The 21,533-nt window shown below is 42.5% G+C and overlaps 1 protein-coding gene across 1 annotated transcript in view; it reads right to left on the reverse strand.

Moving 5' to 3' along the window:
* The window catches only part of LOC118689748 (BEN domain-containing protein 5), an 884,006-nt gene that overhangs the window by 203,064 nt on the left and 659,409 nt on the right, over window positions 1-21,533 (reverse strand). Inside the window, exon 7 of the mRNA XM_036388182.1 lies at window positions 1,118-1,207. Coding sequence (XP_036244075.1) covers window positions 1,118-1,207 — 90 coding nt within the window. The remainder of the gene's footprint in view (window positions 1-1,117; window positions 1,208-21,533) is intronic.

The raw sequence follows: 21,533 nt of genomic DNA on the forward strand, positions 1-21,533 counted from the left end.
GGGAAACTCGCTGAGTTTTCCTGCTCTCAGTCTGAAGCATTGTTTTATTAGAGGAAGGGTTTTACCTTTGCTGCTCCAGGCCAGCAAGGAGAGTGTCCTGCAAGCCCACGGGGCTGGGGCAGCAGAGGGGGCAGCACCTTTTCCCTCAATGATGCCAGACACAGCCCCTTGCCAGGATGAGGAGCACACAGAGAGAAGAGCATGAATCTGAGCCAGACCCTCCCCACCGAGGTCTTTGGGCACCAGCAGGGCCCATGGCAATGGAGCCTGTGGCACCATGAGCAGACAACATCATAAACTCTGCATATGCTTGATTGATGCAGCTCATGGGCTCAGCAGGGCCAGGTCCAAGCTGCTGCAGTGAATTACCAAATTGCCCTGGCTCCAGGGGAGCTGCTTTGATTTACACCATCAACACTTCACTGCTGCAGACAGTCACATGCACAAGTACAATATTTCAGACCTGTACAATGAAGTTATATGAAGGCGTGCCAGGGTTATTTATTTATTTGTACCCACGAGCCAAGAGATTTACAACTCTTTATAAATACAAGCTGGGCAATTTGCTTTCTATTTTTAGCAGGAATGCTTTGTGCAGGAAACAGCTGTCAGCCACTGGGAGCTGTGTTCCTCAGAGCAGCAGCTTCAGACAAAGAGAGGCCTCTTAGAATTCAACTGGAGTGCTAGGGTCACTGCTTTGTGATGGAAAAGAAGCTGGAGATGGTACACAGTAAGAAAAAAAAAAGCAGTTAACAGAATAAATCCCAGAAAAATGGGCTGGAAAAGCTCGAAGAAAAGGACCTTTACACAAATATATTGCATACAAGTGTGACTGTCTCATTCCTCCCAAACAGCTTCAGAGCCCAATCCTGTCCAATCCTGACCAAGTTCAGAAAACCTTCACGAGACTTGGAGCCAGGCTATTCCTACAGCCTCAAGGAAGATGAGCAGCTGGGTATTAGATGAGAGACTCTGCTGATGTCCTGATATGCTGATTTCCACTGTGGAAAAATCTGTCACGTCCCCTTCCAGAGCCAAAGCTCTCCCCACCAAGCACGTGCACCAGCAGGAGGAGATCAGATCCCAGCAGATCTGCCACCTTGGAGCAGACACTCACCTTGGCAGACGAAGGAAGAGGGAGTTTCCCCAGGATGGACCCGTGCTGTGATGAACACCACTTTCTGTTCAGCCCCTGGACGCAGGTTTGCTGCAGCAGAAAGGGGCAGGGGACAGAGTGGGGGGAAAGAAAAAGAGAAATTAAGATCATTAAACTGTGCCCCAGATGTAGAAGCAAACAACTGTTAATTTCTAAAACACATCCTTTCATTAGAATTGGTCACACGTTATAAACAAGCACAATCCCTGACCAAAGGGGCAGAGCCACCAGGTCTCCTCCCCAGACTGCACAAGGGCTGCAAGACTAATGACATGCAGCCAAACCTGCAACAATGAGTTTAGGTCTCTTTTTAAACCCCAGGATTTACTGCAGAGAGTTTAACTGCACTGTAATTGTGCTCTCACTCGTGACAAATGACCCCCTGGGCCACAGGAATAGCACTTGGGCTCCAGTCATGGTGAAGCCAATTGCACCCTGCATTACACTTGGTCCAAGCCCTAACAGTGCCAGGCAGTGGCAAAGTGCTACAAATTATATTTATTAGGCTTTGCTCTGGAGGATTTAGAGGTGATTTTTTAAAAATCTGTTAAGTGTTTGGAACTGCACCTGCTCTAGCTGAAAGAAAAGTTAAAAAAAAAAAAGTATAGAAAAGAGACCAAGATTAAATCCAGGAACCTTCTCCAGTGAGGGCATGAAAATGTGCCATTTCCCCTTCAAATTGCAGATAGGTGGAAGACAGATTTAGATCCCAACTATGCTGACTTTATCATGGGTTAATCCCTCAGTTTTGAAACCACACCACTTTGGCCACCTGCTTCAGCCATAAACTACACGGGTCAACCAGGATCCTTCCTTTGTTTGTGCTGTGACTGCATTTCATAAACAGCAGATGAAAATCCTGCTCTTGCAAAATGGGTTCTGGGAATTTTAAAGACTATAAGAGGTCAGGACCTCAGTTAGATGGCTTATCTCAACCTGAACACACACAGCAGGGGTAATGCTAAACACAGCAGGCTCCAATTGCTAGAGACAGTTTAAATCTTTGTTTTGAAGTAAAAAGTTTACAGACTGGAATCTAAATCCAAGTTGTTGGTTTTTTGTTTTGGGGTTTTTTTTTTCCTCTTTTAATTAGGTAGATATACTGCACACATATCCAAAGTCAGACTTTTATTTTCAAAGATGTGTGAGAGTCCTCAAGACCATACCTTAGTTAATTTTTTTTCATTTCCCAAATTCTTAGAAGTGCTCCATTTTCCCTAGGGCAAATCACACCTTACAGAACCATAGGAATAATCAATACATTTTTTGCTGTTCTCAGGAGACAATTGCAGCAGGTTTCTTCTTTTATTTCCTTAGCATCTCAAAGTCCTGCAGCTGCTCTCCCTATAACTCAGCCATTCATTTGTTCTCTCTTACACCAGCTTCACCATTCTCTGATGTTTTTGAACTCCAGAGGCAAAGAAATATAAGAAAGAAAGTGTCTGCCAAACCCTGCAGCTGGTGGGGTCAATTCTCTCAGCAGAAGAAAAGTGGGAGGCAACAAAAAGGAGCAAAACCCCATCAGCTCGGAGTCGATGACCATCCCACATCATTTGCATTAAGTAGAGTGGGAGGAAGGAGATAAATCACCAAACCAACTTTAAGGAACAAAAGGAGAAGGCTGGGATCACTTTAGCAAGAGGAGATGAGTTTTCCTCCCCTCTTGGAAAACCAGCATTGCATTAAAGGGACTGTGGCACAGCACAGATGTGATGCTCAGCACCATGGCTGCTTTGGGTCTGGATCAGCACTGGACAGGAATCTTTTGGAAAGAGGATTGCTTTGGGGTGTTTTGTGGCTTTGGCTTTGTTTTCAATTACAAAATTGTTGTTATTTATGCTTCATAACACTTATTAGAATCATTATTATGATCAATAACTTTCACTATGCAAGTCTATTTTAATTGGCAATGAATTAAAATCCCCACAAGTCAAGTCTGCTTTCCCCCCAATGCAATCAGTAAATGATATCCTTGTCTTTCTCTGACCCATGAGCCTTTCCTTTTTATTTCCTCCCCGGTCCTGGAGAAGAGGGAGCAGCTGTGTGGGCATCTGGCTGCTAACCAAGGTTAACCCACTAAAAAACTACAAAACACCATTTCATTTTTTAAATTAAATGTTACATTAGAAATACATCCTATTTTCTACTTCGGGATTGAAAAGATCAATCAAAATTAAGAAGATTAGAAGTGTATAGCTTTGCTTAGTAGATGCCAAAAGCGCTTAAGCAAAATGACAGAAAGGCACACTCCATTTAGCCACAGCTTTGAGACTTGTGGAAATGCAGAGAAATCTGTTGTGGTACCAATTTTACCCTTCTGAACACCATAGCAGTGAATCTTAGAAACAAAACTCCTTTGCAAAACAGTTTTTTTTTGGAAAGAGGGGAAAGTAGACATGTCTGGAATGGCTCCTTTTCCATTTTCTTTTCTGGAACATATATTGAAGATTTAAATGAATATTTTCTTTTCCCTTTGAAGGCTACCACTATCATTATTGTGGGTAATACTTGCCTTGACTTACGAGAGACCTAAATAATCTGTCACTGTGAGTTAGACCCCGGTGTCCTGCTACTCACCCACTGCCATCCTGCCCCTGCTCAGAGGAGAATTCCCCAGAGCAAAGCTGTGGAGATCTGAGATGCTATTCAGAACAATCAACACTAACCTCAACATCTACTCTGGCTCCCCAGCAACCACAGTAGTGGTAAACACCAAGCAAATTTCATAGTGAAAAGAAACTCAATGAACTGCAAGCAAGCAGCTCAGATCTCTCATTCTGAACATCACTTGTGCTGCTTGGCCCTCAACCCATGTTCCTTCCCCTCTAAAGCTTTGGCAGGTCAAGCCAGTCACTTAACCCCACTGGCAGCACTCCCTCAGCTCTCACCCAGGAAACAGCAATTTCCACTCCTGGTTGCTTATTGTGCTGCTGCAGCTAAAGCAGGCTCGCACAGAAAACATTTTCTACCTACAAAGAGAGAGTCAGATCGAATTCTAAACCTTCATGGGAAGGCAAGAAATTCACTTAGCCATTTTCATTCAATTTTCATTTTTATGCTACTATAAAAACATGAAAATGATAGTATTTGTATATAGCAGCTTAATGGCAGGTATCTAGAACATTCAAGCAGAAATATTAAATTTATGGAATTGCATTTGCACCACCAAGATGAAGTACTATAACAGAACTGAGGGAGAACATCACTCCTCAACCTCCAGGATCTTTTCTGCTGCCCTGTCAGACCAGAATCAGACTGCAGATTTGTGGTTTCTTTAGGTCTTGCAGTCAAGATGTAGTTTATGATTCAAATTCACAAATCAGCACTCAGGATGAGAGGTCTGACCCTGGAAGTCGGGTTCAGAAAGCTGTGAGGCTGGTGCCCATCAGGAGATCTTGGGAGTGAATTTCACTCCTTTGCAGAGGACTTCAAAGTTGAGAAAGGTACTAGAAAAACCTTGTCATCTCTGGAAGACCAGAAGGCTCCAATCCATGGGAATCCATCATCCTACAAACATATGGCCAAATAACAATTTTATTTAAATACCCATGTATATTTTAATGGAATGTTATCCACTGCAAATGAATTCCATACTGCCATCCTGTCTCAGGTACTTTGCAGTATGAGGTGGGCTGATGTCAGCTTGTTTTTATTCAAAACCCTGCGAGTTAAAGACTCCACAGAGGAAATCAAAGCAGCTCAATTGCATTCCCTCCTGTGTGCCACCCCAGCTTGTCAGTGCCCAGCAGAGCTGGAACATCTGTGTCGAAAGCGAGCGCTGCCCCAAGTGCCTCATCCACACCACATTAACCTGCTCCAGCAAATCAAATCCAAGCAGCATTTGCTGTATTCTGGTTTTTCCTAAGAGACCAGATCAGCACCTAATCCCATTTATTTTTGCTCCTTCTGGCCACAAATGCCATTTCAGGTAAGAGCATGCATCTCAGCAATGCAAGAGTGCAAAGGAACAGCATTTTTGGTCACTAGTGAATCCACTGGACTTGGTGAGGTCAGATTTTCTTTCTCACCTTCTTATAGTTGGCTTGAGCAGCACAAAGAAACTAGAGGGACAGAAGGTAGAAATGATGCCATTTGTACCACAGAGTGATGAGCAAAGACTGGGATAGAGGTTCTGGAAGCCAGACACCCATTCCTATGCAGTTTTACCCAAAATGGGAGGCAGCAGAATTTTGTATCCCATGCAAAAGCCATGGAAGGCCAAGTCTGTGATGGGGTGGCATTGCTACAGGGGACCCTCACTGCTCGTGGACTGCCCTCACCTCCCATCACCTTCACTCTGTCCTGCCTGGAGTTTTTTCAGCAAAGCCTCCTTTGTGCAAGGACCATCTCCTCAGCAATGGTCCTGCGTGTAACGCTCAAAACTGCATCCAAAACCTTCCAAGTTTTGGGTGTTCATTCAGGCTCTGTCCTTGATTCTGTCAGGTGCTTAAGTACATGATTTGTTGGATGAACTTGCATCGTACTCAAAAATGTGCTTAACCATAATTTTGGCATGAGAGCTGAGTTGGGGCCATTTTGCAGGAAGCCTGCCTCTGAGATCATTGTCACAATGTTTTAAAGTTGGAGATTGTGCAACTATTATCCTTTATTGCTCGTTTTATGCCAAAGTCTCCCTTTCTTTTTACATTCCTCTTAAAAGCGAAGCTATTTTGGAGCATTTAATATTATTTAATCTCTTTACTCTGGCAGCATAGAAATTACAGGAACCATTACAATGGTCCTGTGTGAGCGTATGCTTTATTGATGTATATGCTGACCTAATATCAAATTGATTTTACTCAGCTTTTCTGCTGACCATGGAAAAATGCAAATTGGGTATTATATTTGCACACTAATTTTATTGGGCCCCTCTGTCTTCATAAAAAGATAAAGTTTGGGCTAATAAAAATAAAACATTTCTGGGGCTAATATAGGCAAATGTTTATGTAGGCAGGTAACAAATTGGTTTGTCATTTAGGGGAACATAAAGAGCACTAAAATCATCTTTAGGCAAAATAGATTGGTGGCTTTTGCTTAGCTTTTAGCTTTCATTTGCAAAATCAATTTAATGTAGCACAGTGTCTCAAAGAAAGGGTGACACAGGATTAAGACATTAATTGTATTCCCCCTCCATAACTCCCCCTTATTCAGAGGCCCTGGGATTTGGGTTTGCTCTTGTTCAAAGAAAATTAAATATATTTCAGCAGAAAATGGCAAAAAGGAACCTTTAGACTTTTGCCATGTGTGAGCATCCTATTGGGACAAACAGGGGCAGGCAGCAAAGTGGGACTCAGTGCTCTGCAGGCAGATGCTGACAGAGTTATCAACACTTGTCAGTGCCACCAGGAATCTGAAAGCCCAGCAGCTGTGTGATGTTCTTCCTGGATATGGCTGTGTCCTCCCTCCTCTTCCCTCTCAGTCCTCTGTAGCAATGCCCCGTGCCTCCCTCACAGCCTGGAGCTCTGCTGGAATGCAGCTGAGTGAACTTCCACTACAGTTTAAGTAGACAGGCTTATACCAGCAGCCTAACTTCTATTTATTGAAAGGAATTGGCCTATCTACATCTCAGAGCAGGCACTATTTCCACCCAGCTCTTGGTTTTCATCCCCTCCCTTCCCCTTCCCTGCCTCAGTTGCAGGGTGTTCTGGACGGGTTCCATGTGGTGGGAGGTTACATAAACAGTTTTGATGTTAAAACTTGACTGCATTTTCAACATAATAGCCCAGCAAAGGGATCTGACTGTGAAGCAAAAGGCCAGAAATATCTCCTGGTAAAATTATGCTGAAGCACAGATCGAATGACGCTGCAGAGCTATTTGCAAAATCAGAAATGGCAAATGCCTACAGATCAAGAGCCCCCTTACCTCCCAGCCACATTTGCTTGTTTTTAATCTTCATTACATCTTGTAAGCAACCATTTTTCCATTTGGGCTTTCTGATACTGGCAGCTCACTACGCTTTTGAGGCAGGAAAATTAAATGCACGCAAAACCATTCAAGATACACTCATATCTTCCCTTCCTCCTCATCTCCACTAAAAAAAAAATAGCCTCCAAAAAACACTCCTAAAAACCTGAGGTTTTGTTTTTAAATTATACATATGCATTTGAACATTGGAACATACAGTTCTATGAATAAGAATAGAAATCTGGAATATGAGCAGCACATTATTCGTCCTCAAATGGCCAAGGTGATGACAACTCACAATTAAGGATGCAGACAGTAGCATTTAATGTCACCTACCTGCATCACTGTCACATCATAACAGTTTAGCAGGCAGGTCCCCAGCCTGCTTTCTTTTTCCCTTTTCTGCTTTGCTATTTATAAAGTCAGGTTGGAGTGTAGATCAACCCCTTGCCCTCCAGAGACCGGAAGCATGCAGTAAATTATGGGAAGGCTAAGTGGTACATCAAATGTGTCTCCTCAAAGCTATACATCATCTTGTTAAATTTGATGTCTAATCCCAGAACCCCAGAAATCATTCCCAAAATCCCAGAAAATGCATGTGTCCTTCAGATGATATAGAACAAGAAAGTAAAGTTTACCTGCAGGGAAAAGAATAAAACACCAAGACAAAAACATTCTAGACACGATTTGCTCAAGTCTTCATTTTACTTGAGTGTCTTTCAGTGCCATTTCCTTAAACGCCATTGACTCAGAACTCACGCATCTGTACTTGAATACATGAACTCTGATCTACAGTACTCACTTTATTTTTCCTTGCAGTGGTTGACAATGAATTACAAATGGAATAAACCAAACGTCCTATTTGTCTCTCTGTAAAAATCTTACATCGGATAGAAATGCAGTGTCTTACATACGCAGCAGCACTTCTCCAGTGACAGCAGGAATGATCTTCAGCCATTCCAGAGGGCTCTCTTGACTGAGCTCCACAGCCCCTCACCAATGAGGAGGAGATGGCAACACTCAGGAGCTGCCTGCTGCCCCAGAGGAAGCAGACCTCATCCTTTGGGAAGGAATCAATACTAACTGGTATCTTTCTTGCTCTCTCTGTTCAGAGCTATCATCCCTCTAGAATTCTCACCATCCCAGTAGCCTTCACTTTTTACAGAGGGATGGAACTAAAATATTCAGATGCAAGACATTTCCACCTGAAATACTACATTACATGGGTGCTTTTTCAGTTTGTCTTTAAAATCCAGGGATTCAGAACATGATGCTAGGACCTCTTAAAAAGCAATTCTCTATCAGCTCTCTCCAGTGGAGAGGGCTAAGGCTGTGTTTGTTTGCTATAAGTATGCATGGACTTAAAGATAAGAGAATAATTTATAGCAGAATTTCAGCCAAGGTAGAAAAGAGGGAATTACCACCCCCTCACAAAGTAGTCCAGCAGTTACAGAAGCAGCCAGGACACCTTTGATCTGTTTTGGGTTTTTTTCCAGTTTTGCTGTGGCTTTACCTGAGATTAACTTTAGTGCTCAGACTTTCCCATAGAAAAACTGAGAAAAACCATGTGCACTTCAGAACAGAACTGAGAGTCAGTCCCTGTACAGCTATTCTCAAAACTCTTCTAGTTTCTTTGAGATGCACAGCCACATCCTTGTGCTCTTCATGGATTTTTCCAAGGAAGGCAGCGCTGAAAATGACATTTATAGCTGCCATAAGATACAACTCCAGAATCTGTGAGTCCAGCATCTCTAACCTCTCAAGGCCAATGGATAAAAAAATAGGGAAGGAACAAGCCGCGACACAACATGCAAAAATTGGGAAAGATGTTTCTGGGAAGCTGTAACCAGAAAATCTCCATTCTCTGGGGCTAGGTCTCGTATTATTCACTTAAGAAACAGGCAAAAAGTATAACAGGAGGAGAATTAGGAAAAAAGAAAAGCTTGGTGTGGCCTGAAATAGTGGACAAAGCTGGAGACCTACTCAGGTCTCCTTCTGTGAGGAAAAGAACTGAAAAGCAACCAAAGTTTCAGCCTGCTGGGCTAAGGTCTCAGACCTGGGGGAGCAGTGAAGCAACACAACCAACACTGTCACCAATTCATCTCCTGTGCTCCACCTTTTTGACACTGACCTGAACAACAGGAACCCTGCTCTCTCTTATTCTTCCTGAACACCCATTGAAAAGAAGTGGGGACATGACCAATTACAGGACACAGGAGATGATTATTTTTTTTTTATTTATGTCTTGCATCAGACCCTCCCTGGGCAGAAGGACAAGGACTGACAGGGTTAGGAAGAATAAAACCTTCAGTGTACAAAACCTTGAAAGCAGTGATCCCAAGCAAGATGTGCAGGGTGTTCTTGCAAGGGGTTTTGGCCTTCACTGAACTATGACTGTGAGCTCTTCAGTAGCTGAGCTAGTGGTCAATAAAAAGCAACCTGCTGAAATGAGATTCATGAAGAGGCATGCTCCTCAGAATGTGACACTGACCTCACTGGGAAGCACCAGCACTGTTTGGAGAGAAGCTTGAGCCCACAGGCAAGAAAGAGACACCACTGAATTGTTTCTCTTTTCATATTCACCACTTGCCTGAAATCAGAATTCGGCCCCGAACCCACAGAACCAAAAATTGAGATGCTCAGTAGAGGGTCTTACACACCAAATTCAAATTTTGAAATACTGCAGCAAGGTGGGGATTACAGACTACCGTCAGGGCTGAAGTACACTCACCCCTAAGGCAGCCAGGAGCAAATCCTTCTTTACTGTCATATTAGACATTGGCTCCAAATCAGGGTAAGAAACCTGTTCTTAATGTAAGCAGGATGGCAGAGATGGGGTGGAAAAGGCCCCCTTCTCACAGGCCCCTGCTTTTGTTCATTGATTCTTCTCAGATTTTAATCACAGGGACACGATGTCAGGGAATCTCTGGCTTGGGAGGAGTTGACAGCCCTAAATCAGCTTTGCTTAGGTGTGTGCACTCCATTCACTGGCAACTGACTCCAGCACAGCAGGTGCCACAGACACGGCCTCAGACAGAAGTGCACCAGGAATACTGGACATATCTCATAAATCCCAGAGTCTGGCAGGACAAAGTCCTGTCACACCCTTGACCTTTCCTTCAAAAGGAAGCAGTGAGATACATGCCTGGAGGCAGGGCACTTTCCATTCTCGTTAAGGGCCAACAATTAAGCAAGCTGCCATTCTTATTCAGATGCCGCTTGTGACATTTTCCCCTCTGTTGCAAAAACAATTATCGCAAAGACGTTTACATTCCACCTGGTCACATAAAACCTTCTCCTTCCCCAGCCAACCTGCTGCCTCAGTCCCCTGCCTGGCAACAAACTGAGAACAGCTCCTCTCACAGACGTGATCCCTCTCAAAGCTCCCTGTAAGCACCACATTAACTTCATGTGCACGCAAGTGTCCACCGATCCTAATTGTCCTTTTTGTCCCATCGTTAGTTAGCAATAAACTCCAGAGGCACAGTCAATCAATACAGCACGGGCCATAAGGGAAAACACATTTTGTTGCCCGCACTAGACACACACTGCAAGGCTGTGAGAGCTTTGCAAAACCTATTTAGTCAGCAAACTGTTAAAACCAATTTATACACACTCACATTCCCTCTCTCAAGGCAATAAGCCTATGGAGAATTTTAATTAAAGTCAAAGGAGCCTTTAAAAGTGGAGGGAGAGAAATCTAGCACAGCGAGAAATAAATTAATAAAAACACGCTCCAAGTTGAAGCTCAAGGGGATCACTCTCAGTCATCATTTATTTAAAGGATGGGACACGTCAAAGATGGGAATGTCAAGTGGGAGATGCTGTGAAGCAGCAGAGGACAGAAGAGGGGCTGATGAACTGCATGCCACAGCTTCTGTAGCAGATCATTTTTTGTCACTTAGGTTATACTTGTGGCTGGCCACCTGCTGCTTGATATTCACTAGCTCTCAAAGTTAGGCACTGAAATATCTGTGTGCCCTTTCACAGTTGAGCTGGGGAGGACCTTTTAGCTCATCTGGAGCATCCTTATCTGGTCAGCACCCAATTTCTGCAGAAAATTATTCCTTTCTCCCAACATGAGGGAATTTTTCTTGGTATTTAGCCAGCAGTTTCTTTTGCTGAATTTCATTCTATTTGTCACTTGCTTCTTTCCTTGGTGTTTATATATTTTTTTAATTACTTAATTTTTTATGCATCATTCTAGCTTTTGTTTGGGCCATAGCCAACTCCAGAGGAACTGCCTGACCCCTCCAGATGAACTTCTACAGGCAGGCAAACCACAGATCTGGTCAATTCTCATGTTCCAGAGCTCAGAGGAAGCTGGCATCCTGCTCTTCACCTGTCGTTTTTGCAGCCACCAAATCACATCTCACAGCCTTTTCCATGGCACAGGCAAGATTTCTTCACTCTGGGCCAGTTGCAAACAAGCAGTGCCACATTTCTTAACTTTAGCAACTCCCAGTATCAGCTGCTGGAGCAACTTCTCATCATCTATTGTTACAGCTCAGTGGAGTGTCAGAGGCTGGTGTGGATCAGCATCCTCAGCAGCCTCCTGGCTACCAGCCTGTGGCCAAGGGAATGTAATGCTTGTAGCTGGGGCTGTGTCAAAACATCCCCAGCACCACATGCAAATTAATCACCCATAATAATCATGTGATTGTACTGGAAACCCACCCACTCTCAGCCTTCAACTACAAGAAATATGGAGATCAAATATTGACTATCTTGACACTCATTATCTTATTTAGAGAGTCCTGTGCTATCAATTTTCCAGCTAGATCCCTTGGTAGAAACAAAAACTTCATGGATTAATAAGACCCCACATTAGTTTCCATGTAAAAGCCTGGAAATACAATTCATTTCCAATGTAGGAAAAAAAATTTCAATTATTCAAAACATTAATAAGTATATTTGATAGTCAATGTAAATTGAATTATGTTTTGCCCTTTCCCATAAAACAAACCAAAATACCCTTTTCATGGAAAGAGGGTTAGAAAGGTTAAAAAAAATGAAGAAAGTCAAAGTCATTACATTCCAATCAAACTTGATAAATATGTAAATTACAGCAACTAAACAATTGTCTTTGACAAATGGCTTCCATGTAATGGATTTTTCATAGTAATGAGGCTACAGTGCAATTGTTTTTTTAAAGCCTTACATTTCTCATTAATAAAAAGTGAGTCAGTGTGCACAATGGGCATATTTACCAAAAAAAAAAAAAGAAATTAAGAAGCAAATGAAATTTTCAGACAGCAGCTGACATCACAGATCACAGAGGGATACCTGAGATGGTGTCATTGCTTCCATCAGCATTGACACATTGTTGACTTTAATTAAGTAACTTTAAATAAGTATGTTGAGTTTAATTAAGTGGCTTGAACTTGAGGAGCGACTCAGTGCCAGAAGAAAGCCCAGGACTTTGCCACTTGCAACTCAGGGTTTGTTTCTCCATCCAGATCAAAAATGCCAGCTGCAAGTGCTACACATGCCCTACAACATCTATGAAAATGGCAAAACAAGCAAGAAAATCACTTCATGGCATAGAAGTAAAATCCCTGGCCACCAGCATCTTCCTGCCTCCTTGAGTCCACTGGCATTTCACTCATGTCAACCTTCACACAGCACCTGGGCATCTCACTACCTTTCTAGTGGAGTCTGAATACTACTCCAAAGAAAGAAGATTCATGGAAGAAGATGACCATGGACCATACAGCACTGCTTATCACTGTCCTCAGAACATTCCAGTACTCAGCAAGGCATCTCTAAGCTTCTTACTCTTGATTTCTGTTCACTTGATGCACTTTGGAGCAGAAGGGCAGCACCCAAGGGGGTTCGAGCCTGCAGCAGCTTTTCCAGGTAAAGGAGCAATGACTGCAGTGGAAACGTCTCCAGAGCCACAGAGGCTCCCTGGCCATGCACCCAGCTTTAGCAGGACACAGCACCCAGGGGCCCCTTTAGTGCAGGCTGCTGGCTACCACCCCTTCCCAAGGCCTACAGCAGAAAATGAACTTCTCTCATCTTTTCCAAAGGCCTTTCCTCTGCAGGCATCTTGCCACATCTGCAGAAGCAGTGCTGTTTTCTCCACCTCCACATCCATCCTGATTTAAATAGAAAAAACAGGCTAATTAAAGGGGAAGTGGAAAATCCATTTTTCCAAGTTCCCCAACTTCCCCACCCTATGTGGTATCCCCTATCACCCTGGTGCCAGCAGGGCTCTGTATACATATTCATTATGGTACAAAAATTCCTGAAGTGTAGGGAGAATTTCAATATGCATGCCTACGTCATTCAATACAATTTTGGCTGCTCAACCCTTCCTGTTTGAGGGAGGACTGCATTCACATCCCCTCACTATAAGGAATTCTGCCACCTGGAATTTGAATTCCTGAGCCAAGGATACACGACTGAATTTGTATTTACTCCCAACACTCTCTGTGCACCCAAGGGTCAGCCAATACAGGGTGGTGATAGATCAAAGACTCTGCTGCTGATTTTAAGTTATTTAAAGTAAAAACAAACCTTCTCACCCCAATCTGCTGAAAGTACCTAAGGGTGAAGAAGGGAAAACACAGCCAGGGGGAATGTCAGTGGGAAATAAGGACAGAGGAGGTGGAGGAGAGGACTGTTTATAAGTCTTCTAATAAGCCTGTAAACCCTGGCTATATCTCTGCATGCATGCATTTCTTTTGCTGATATAGGATGCATACTTCATGTAATGCTATTCTTGTGAGCCAAGAAAATCTGCATGTAATACAGCAGGAGAATGCTAATGGCCTTCAGCTGAGCTGGAATCCAGCAGCACTTCCCTTTATCCAAGGTAGGCTTCAGAGCCAACAGTCAACCTTGGGGTTCCTCATGGAGCTGAGAATCAGGGAGTACAACACGACCACACACATCCCAGTTTGTGCTAAGTGTCCCCCACTTGTACAGGAGTTGGTAATTCTTCCCAAATACCCCCCAGGCTGTAGAAAACGTATTTTTCAGGCAGCACTTTGTCAGTAAGAGAAAAGCAATTTCAAGCCCATTCAAGTGATGGATCCTTGAAGCAATATGGCTTAACCAGCTCATCCAGCACAGACTACTGAGTGGCTGGCACAGCCACCAGCAAAACATCTGTACCCCAACTCCCCACACCACCCTGGCTGGGGGGACACTCCCTTGTCTTACCCAGACCTCTGATGAAATCAGTGTGTTACTCAACCACACTGTTCTCCAGTCAAAAATATTTGAGAGATTTGGAGCTTTTTCAGATGAAAGAAAAACTAACAGGGATACTCCAGACAAGTGGGAAAACAAGATGTCACCCTGCTGTCCTTAGGAGTATGTGACACAAAAGCTCGATTTGAATGAAAATCTAAGTCAGCACTTGCTTGTCTTCTTAGTTTATGAACTGATTTAGGAGAAACAGAGAACAGATTAGTCCTAATTTGCTTTATCTTTGCATTCCCAATCTATTGATTATAATAATTGTGGAAGCTATCTTCCCATTAGCCACAGTTATTACCATACAGAGCACATGCAAAAGCCAGAGTGGATTTAAGTGGTTTTGTTTCCAGTGTTGGTTTAATGTTGCCCTGCACATTTCCAAGGCACAGAAAGTAAAAAGAGAGCTTCCATGCCATTAAATTCAAGCAGATTTTTCTCATCATTGCAGACTTTAAGCTTTCAAACCAGACATGTCCACAATGATGATATTTAGGACTGAACCCTGGAGAGGCTTTTCAGAAGTTGTCAGGGCTGAGCCCAGACCACTGTCCTAGTTTTGAGAAAGCTTCTAAAATGATGGAAAACTTTCTGAAGGTCATTGTCCTCTATCAAACACATAACATAGCACTGTCTGAATACGAGGAGAAAAGTCAAAAATCCTGTGTTCTTTCTGTTGCTCTTCCACCGAACTGATGAGTAACCTTTCAAAAGACATTCAGGAATAAATCCGCAAACAGATTTAGCCACTAAAGTAGCCTAAATCCCATTTAAGTCCATAGTTTAGATCTTCAAAAACTGCATTCAGCTGTCACCTAGTTCAGGAGGTGTCAGTATCCATAGGCAACTAGAGCTCTTCCTTTGGCCAAGTCTCCCAGAAATCCGTATACCTCTGCCTCTCCTGCTACTTTTAATAGATATTTCCAAATTGTACCTAAGGGAAGAGCACCACAAAAATCACAGAGGTAAAAAGTAGTGGGAACAATCTCCAAGTTTTCAACACTCATAGGCTAGGACTTGCCCAGCATTAGGCAAGTCTCCAGGCAAAACCCCTTCTTTAGGCTGAAGACACCTGAAACCACATTTGAGCTTCCAGGAATATCCTAAACACATTCTACTGGAGAATTTCTTTCCTTTTTTAAAGTGCATAGCATTAAATAGCACATGAACCAGAAACCTGTTCTCCCTCCTTCCACATTGACACACTGAGTAGAAGATTACGGGATCCTGATTGCTCTTGCCCAACAGCTAATCCAGTGAATATTGACTTAGGTGACAAAGTAGCTTCAGCATGAAGATAGAAGCACCTCTTCCCATCCTCAAAGCATGAAGACTGGGATTCTCTGAAAGCTCAAATTTATAACACAGTTTGGAAAACTTAAAATGACAGGGGTGTGTTAAAATATTGTTTCCCTATCCCAGCTGTCCCCTGACTTGTCTGTGTAACTTCAGGAGGGATGCCAGGGTGAGAGGAACTTCCGAGTGCTGACAGAGGATGCGAATTGAAAACAGGGACAGAATCCAAGGACTGTCCCTGAGTACACTCTACTTGACTGCCTTGAGTTAACTGGGCTTGTTTAAACCTTATTTTGGGCTTTTTCTGGGAGCATAGATGACTACAGAAAAACTGATGATTATTTTAAGCAGCAGATCAGGAACCTTCCAGACTGAGAGTGGTGAGGGAGGCACAGGTTGCCCAGAGAAGCTGTGGATGTCCCATCCTTGGAATTGTTCAAGGCCAGGCTGGACAGGCAACCTGGTCCTGTGGAAGGTGTCTCTGCCCATGGCAGGAGGCTGGAATGAGATGATCTTTAAGGTCTTTCCAACCCAGACCATTCTATGAGGAAAATTGGTACAGGGACTGTGTATAACTGCCCTGCTTTTTTTTTGCTTTTTTTTTTTTTGATGTCTGTTTTCACAGCTCTTACTCTATTTTCCTCCATTTTGAAAGCACTAGTAATGATTATCTGGTTTTACACATTGCTTTGAGATCCTCAAATCAAATAAAACCTTCACATCTCTTTGCATTTATTACTAAAGCCAAATTGTGCCTGTTTCTTCTGTTCCCTGTAAAACAATCTGGAAAGCACTTTCCCAAAAAATCTGCACCTTGATCATGCAGTATTTTATCTACAAAAATGCAGATCTCAGGTTTTAGGGTGGTTTTTTTTTTTCCTTGAATGGATAGAAGACATCAGAAGAAGGAGAAAAAAATCCCAAAACAAACAACCAACAAACCTTTCCTGGGAATTTTTTTTTTGTTGTATTCCTTTCCTACTCCTCTAGCTGTGGGTCACCTATGTAAGTGGCCTTTCATGGCAACATACATCCATGATTATACCAATATAAATCAATAGTAGATATATTTTAGTTCAATTTTTAATATGCCATTCAATCAGTTCTTTTGATAGAAAAAGAGAACCTGAGCTGCATATAAATGGGTTACAGTACCTCATGTTTACTGTTAAACATGAATTAAATCTGAGTAGCTTGGCATATCTCTATAATAAAAAAGGAACTATTAATAAGATTTCATTAAATGGGGAGCTAATATGCAACAGCCTTATATCAGATATGTGAAAACAGAGTTTCATAACAAGGTTGGGAAAAGTATTATCAAGGACCTAAGCAGAAAATCTGTCTTTCTCGATACTGGAGGAATTTATATTTGAAGAGTGTTCTTTCCTATTGAGATCTTCATTGACTTGTACAAAAATACCCCTTTTAATCTCAAATCCCCACTGGCATTTTCATATAAGCACTGAAAATGCTATTGGGCTTTAGAGATTTAATTTAATGAAGGAAAAGTATTTCTATTAAAGTGTGTAATTTTTTTTTATTTTATTTTTTTTTCTCAACACAACATCTTCTGAGAAACCACGGAAACAGGATTATTTTAAGCTCTGAAAAACTGACTAACCTGTGCCCTTGTAGAACTCCTGCTTCACAAAGGAAGCTTAACAGCTGTGGCAAAGCCTGTAGGTGCACTTGAAAAGGGACCCTACTGTCCCAAGTCATCCACACTGAGAATGCCAAGCCTGGAAAAGGCAGCAGAACAGAGAGGAAAAGAAATGTCCCCATGCAGCCAGGTTGTTTGTGCTAAACTGCTGCATCATTAAGCTCCATTTTGAAATGTCAAAGATGGGAAAAACTCACCAAATAGTACTAAATCTTCTGCATTAATAGACTGATCCTCTCATCTGTTCATGTCAAAAGGTATTAGGTCTGGCTGGGTAGGTAACAAATTCACTGTTGGGGTAAATGAAAGCCACTCCATCAATTTGGGCAGAATTGCACCCATTGGCTCCTGTGATGGACTGGGCTGAATGTGTCATTTAAGATTCCCTCCATACTAATTCTCACAGTGCTGCTTTTGTGAGGCTAAAATCTTGTTTTATCTGCAGATCGCGCATGCCTTTCTCGTATGAATATTCATTACAAGTATAAATTCCTTTTCATATTGAGAAGGCAAGTGCACTTGACACCAGGAGGCCTCTCAACAGGACACTGCCAGGGCTGACAAGCTCAATAGCAGTTGTTCTATTTGTGTGCAGAGCCTTCACCAAGTTGAATTTCCTCCATTAAAAAAAAAAAAAAAGCTTTTTTTTTTTTTTCTTACTTAGGAAACAAGCTGATCACTGAGTTACAGCAATGCAAACCTACAAGTCATCTACTTCAACAACAGCAGCTGGGCCCAGGAGTTAAATGAAAAAGTACTGTGACAGCAGGAGAGGGTAGAGCAGATATAAATACCTGACTTCTCATGAGATCTCCTGCTTATCTCTTATTTGGACAGCCAGCTCTGCAGAGAGGTTATTTCTGCAAGGAGGTGCAGATAACAGAGTACCCAGACACCACCACAAACAAGAAAAAGGGTCATCTCCTGCTTCTGAAGTGAGACAACCTCAGTGCAAAGGGAGTCTGGAGGTCTGATTCCTCAGAACCAGTGGAAGGAGTTGCTGTAGGTTTCACCAGACCTACAGCCCAAACAAGAGTCTGCTGAATCTCACAGTTCCCTTTCCCAGATTTAGCTGCCCATGTTCTCTCTTCAACGTCCTCAGCCCTTTCAGGTAAGTAATATTTCTCCCAAGCATGAAATTGTGGACAAAAAGATAATTGTGCCATTGACCTCAATAGATCCACAATTCCCCTCTGTGCTCAGCCAGTACAGCCATGAGTCTTTCACTGCTTGGGGTTTCTGTGACTGCCCAGGGAAAGCCAAAGTTGGGATTTCACATGGCTTCCTGCATCAGGTTTGTGAGCTGTGCCAAAGGACCTCATGCTTCATTTCACAAGGTTAAAAAGTCAAATGTGACAAATCTGGGAATATGGTCAATCACCTGAAGTAGCTGGAAAAATAAATGCACCAGAGTCACAGATGGAACATAAAATTAATTTTCATTTAAGCCTAATTAAAACAGTGGTCAAAGATCATCCTTGAATCTTTATTAAATAATCATATTGTTTGGTGCATATTTGGATAGCTACACATCTGAGCTAGATACACAACTATTTTATTCTAATTGGCTTCATTTATTTTTTATTGTGGGTAGCATGATGGACCACACTCTGATTTCATTTATTGCTCCTGAAATAGTCCCACGCAGGTGCACAGCTCAAGGGCAAAGATTGACACAGTGTTGATGCTTGGATTAACAAATATCCAGAACTTTCTATTTCTATTCAAGTGTCACCCAAAAATTTGCAAACAGTTATTATACAACAGACTCCTTTTTGGTTTTGTGTGAGAGCAATCAATATTATTAAAACATTTTTACAGTGGCTCTGTTGTTTCCTTACTAAAGAAACAGGAGATGCACTGGGTTATGCCCTGCATAAAGCTACAGTCCTGCCTCAAAGGACATCACAGAAGTGCCAGATTAGTTCCATTCTTCCACAATCTAAGCATAAACAGGAGAATAAAAACCTGATTTGATGGCACATGAGCTGGATGATATGAAAGTCCATCTAGTTAATTTATTTTAAAACATCAGTAGATTTTTCAATCAGAAGCTTACCTGTCTTCCTAAACCAGCTTACCCAACTTTTGATTCGGAACAATTCTGAAAAGTGCTGTTAATCCCCCAGTCATGAACAGCCTCAAACTTTGGACACAGGTGCAAACTTTACAAGTGACCTCTGTCACCTCGGGAAACTGAACAAAAACAAAAAAAAACAACCAAACAAACAAACCTTCTGGGTAAGGCTCAAGCCACCAGGGACCATCCTTCAGCCAGCACAAATGGTTCCTGCTCTGCTGGAGCCAGTGGAAATGTGACTCCCTGCCTCAGCTAAGGACTGGCCCCAAGTCACTGGCTCATCTCTAGTGGCACTGCCAGGGGACAGGGTGGGAGGAAAGGAGAAAACAAGCGGGGAGAAAAGGTTGATGTAGAGCAGCAGACAGTGTTGTTTTGTTTTTGTTTTTTTTTAAGCAGCTGGCACTGTTAATAGAAATCCCCCCTCTTCCACTGCATTCTTATGCAAAGCTCAGATCTGAAGGTTACCTGCTTCCCCAGTGACTTGAAATGGAATTTTTTGTAAGGTAATCTCTTCAATCTGTCTCCTCCTGTATTTACAGAGCATAAAAGTAACCATAAAATGCCACCTTTTTCGAGCAAATCTAATCTGCCCTCCCAGTAATACCAGGCCACATGATGATTATCTCATTTTCTCTTTGACAAATGTGGACTTATTGGCTGGTCATTGTCCAAAAAATGCATGTCTCTACATCAGATACATAGCAGTAAAGACAAATAAAAAATATGAAACACTGAGCATAGGCAATAGGATGCTGATGTCTCTGCCTGGTGACCTGTTCTGCAGTCAGTGACACAGAGCAGCCTGTCATTTTCTCTGCACTGTTTATGGCTCTTCCATTCCTATTTTTCCACTTCAGCTTCAGACAAGGAAAGAGGTAAAAAAGGACAAGAAGGGTAAAGAAAACTACTTCTGCATGAAGGGCAAAAGAATTACCAAGCTCTTAACACAAGGAAAGCAGTAAAACAGCCTGGTTTTGGACACCTTGTTTGGGGTAATCAGGATCTCTATAAAGACACAAGGTCAATGGTTTCTAGGGAGGAGGTTTCACTCGATTTTATGTGGATGGAGACAGACTGTAACTGAAGCTCAACCAATGAGAGGAGGAGAAGAAGAGAAGAAGAGAAGAAGAGAAGAAGAGGAGAAGAAGAGAAGAAGAGAAGACAGAGGAAGAGAGGAGAGAAAAATAAGTATCTATTCCAGACTTCTGCTATGAAGGACTGGGAGAGGAAGAACCAGCCCTTACAAAATCCAAAGCGTTACTAATTCAGCAAGAAATAACAAGCTGCCCAAAGGAAGCAGTGACAGCCCCAGTGGGGATGCTGCTCCTGCAGCAGATAGGAACTGCTGGAGTGCCAGCACAGTGACACTCGAGTGGTGACAGCCCAATGTGACCACTGCAAGGCACAGCACAGCCCTTTCCCTGAAGTGTCAGTGCCTGGCTGAGCAAAGCCCAGCCTTATCTGGGCCAGGCACAGCCACTCAGGACCTGAGCTCAAAGGAGCAGAGCTCTACTCTCCCACTGGAGGTGGAAGCCTTGGATCCCTTTGCTGGGCTGACAGTGGCAGGGTTTGTACCTCAGTTACAGAGCCAGGCTGGTGGGAGAGATCCTTTGCCAGCAGTAGCAACAAGTGTTACATGGGAAAAAAAAAAAGGGAAAAAAAGGATAAAAAAGGGGTAAAAAAAAAAAAAGTAAAAAAAGGTAAAAAAAGGTAAAAAAAAAAGTAAAAAAGGAAAAAAAGGAAAAAGAGGAAAAAAGGGAAAAAATGTAAAAAAAGGCTAAAAAAAGGTAAAAAAAGGTTAAAAAAAGGTTAAAAAGGTAAAAAAAAAGGTAAAAGAAAAAGGTAAAAGAAAAGGTAAAAAAAAAAGGTAAAAAAAAGGTTTAAAAAAATGTAAAAATATGGTTAAAAAATGGTAAAAAAAGGTCACTTGTAGCCTTGGGCAGAGGGTTGGAGAGTTCCTCTGGCTCCCTGGAAAAGTACAGGAGAGCAAAGCCTGACAAATGAAGTACAGAGGCTGCAGGGAAGAGATTAGGCAGGAACACATCCAGGAGGATATTCAAAAAAGCTCTGTCCTTTTGAATCCACGGGATTTAGACGATAAGGAGGAATCAGACCCCTAACTGCCTTCCTGTACCTTGGCTTTCAACCAGGATTCATCCCACCTGGCTTTGAGTATTTAAGCAATGAGCCAAGAACCTCCAGAGAGCAAAGCAAGCCTTAGTGGGAC

The sequence above is a fragment of the Molothrus ater genome, chromosome 9, assembly GCF_012460135.2.
Source record: "Molothrus ater isolate BHLD 08-10-18 breed brown headed cowbird chromosome 9, BPBGC_Mater_1.1, whole genome shotgun sequence".
In the NCBI taxonomy this organism is placed as follows: Eukaryota; Metazoa; Chordata; class Aves; order Passeriformes; family Icteridae; genus Molothrus; species Molothrus ater.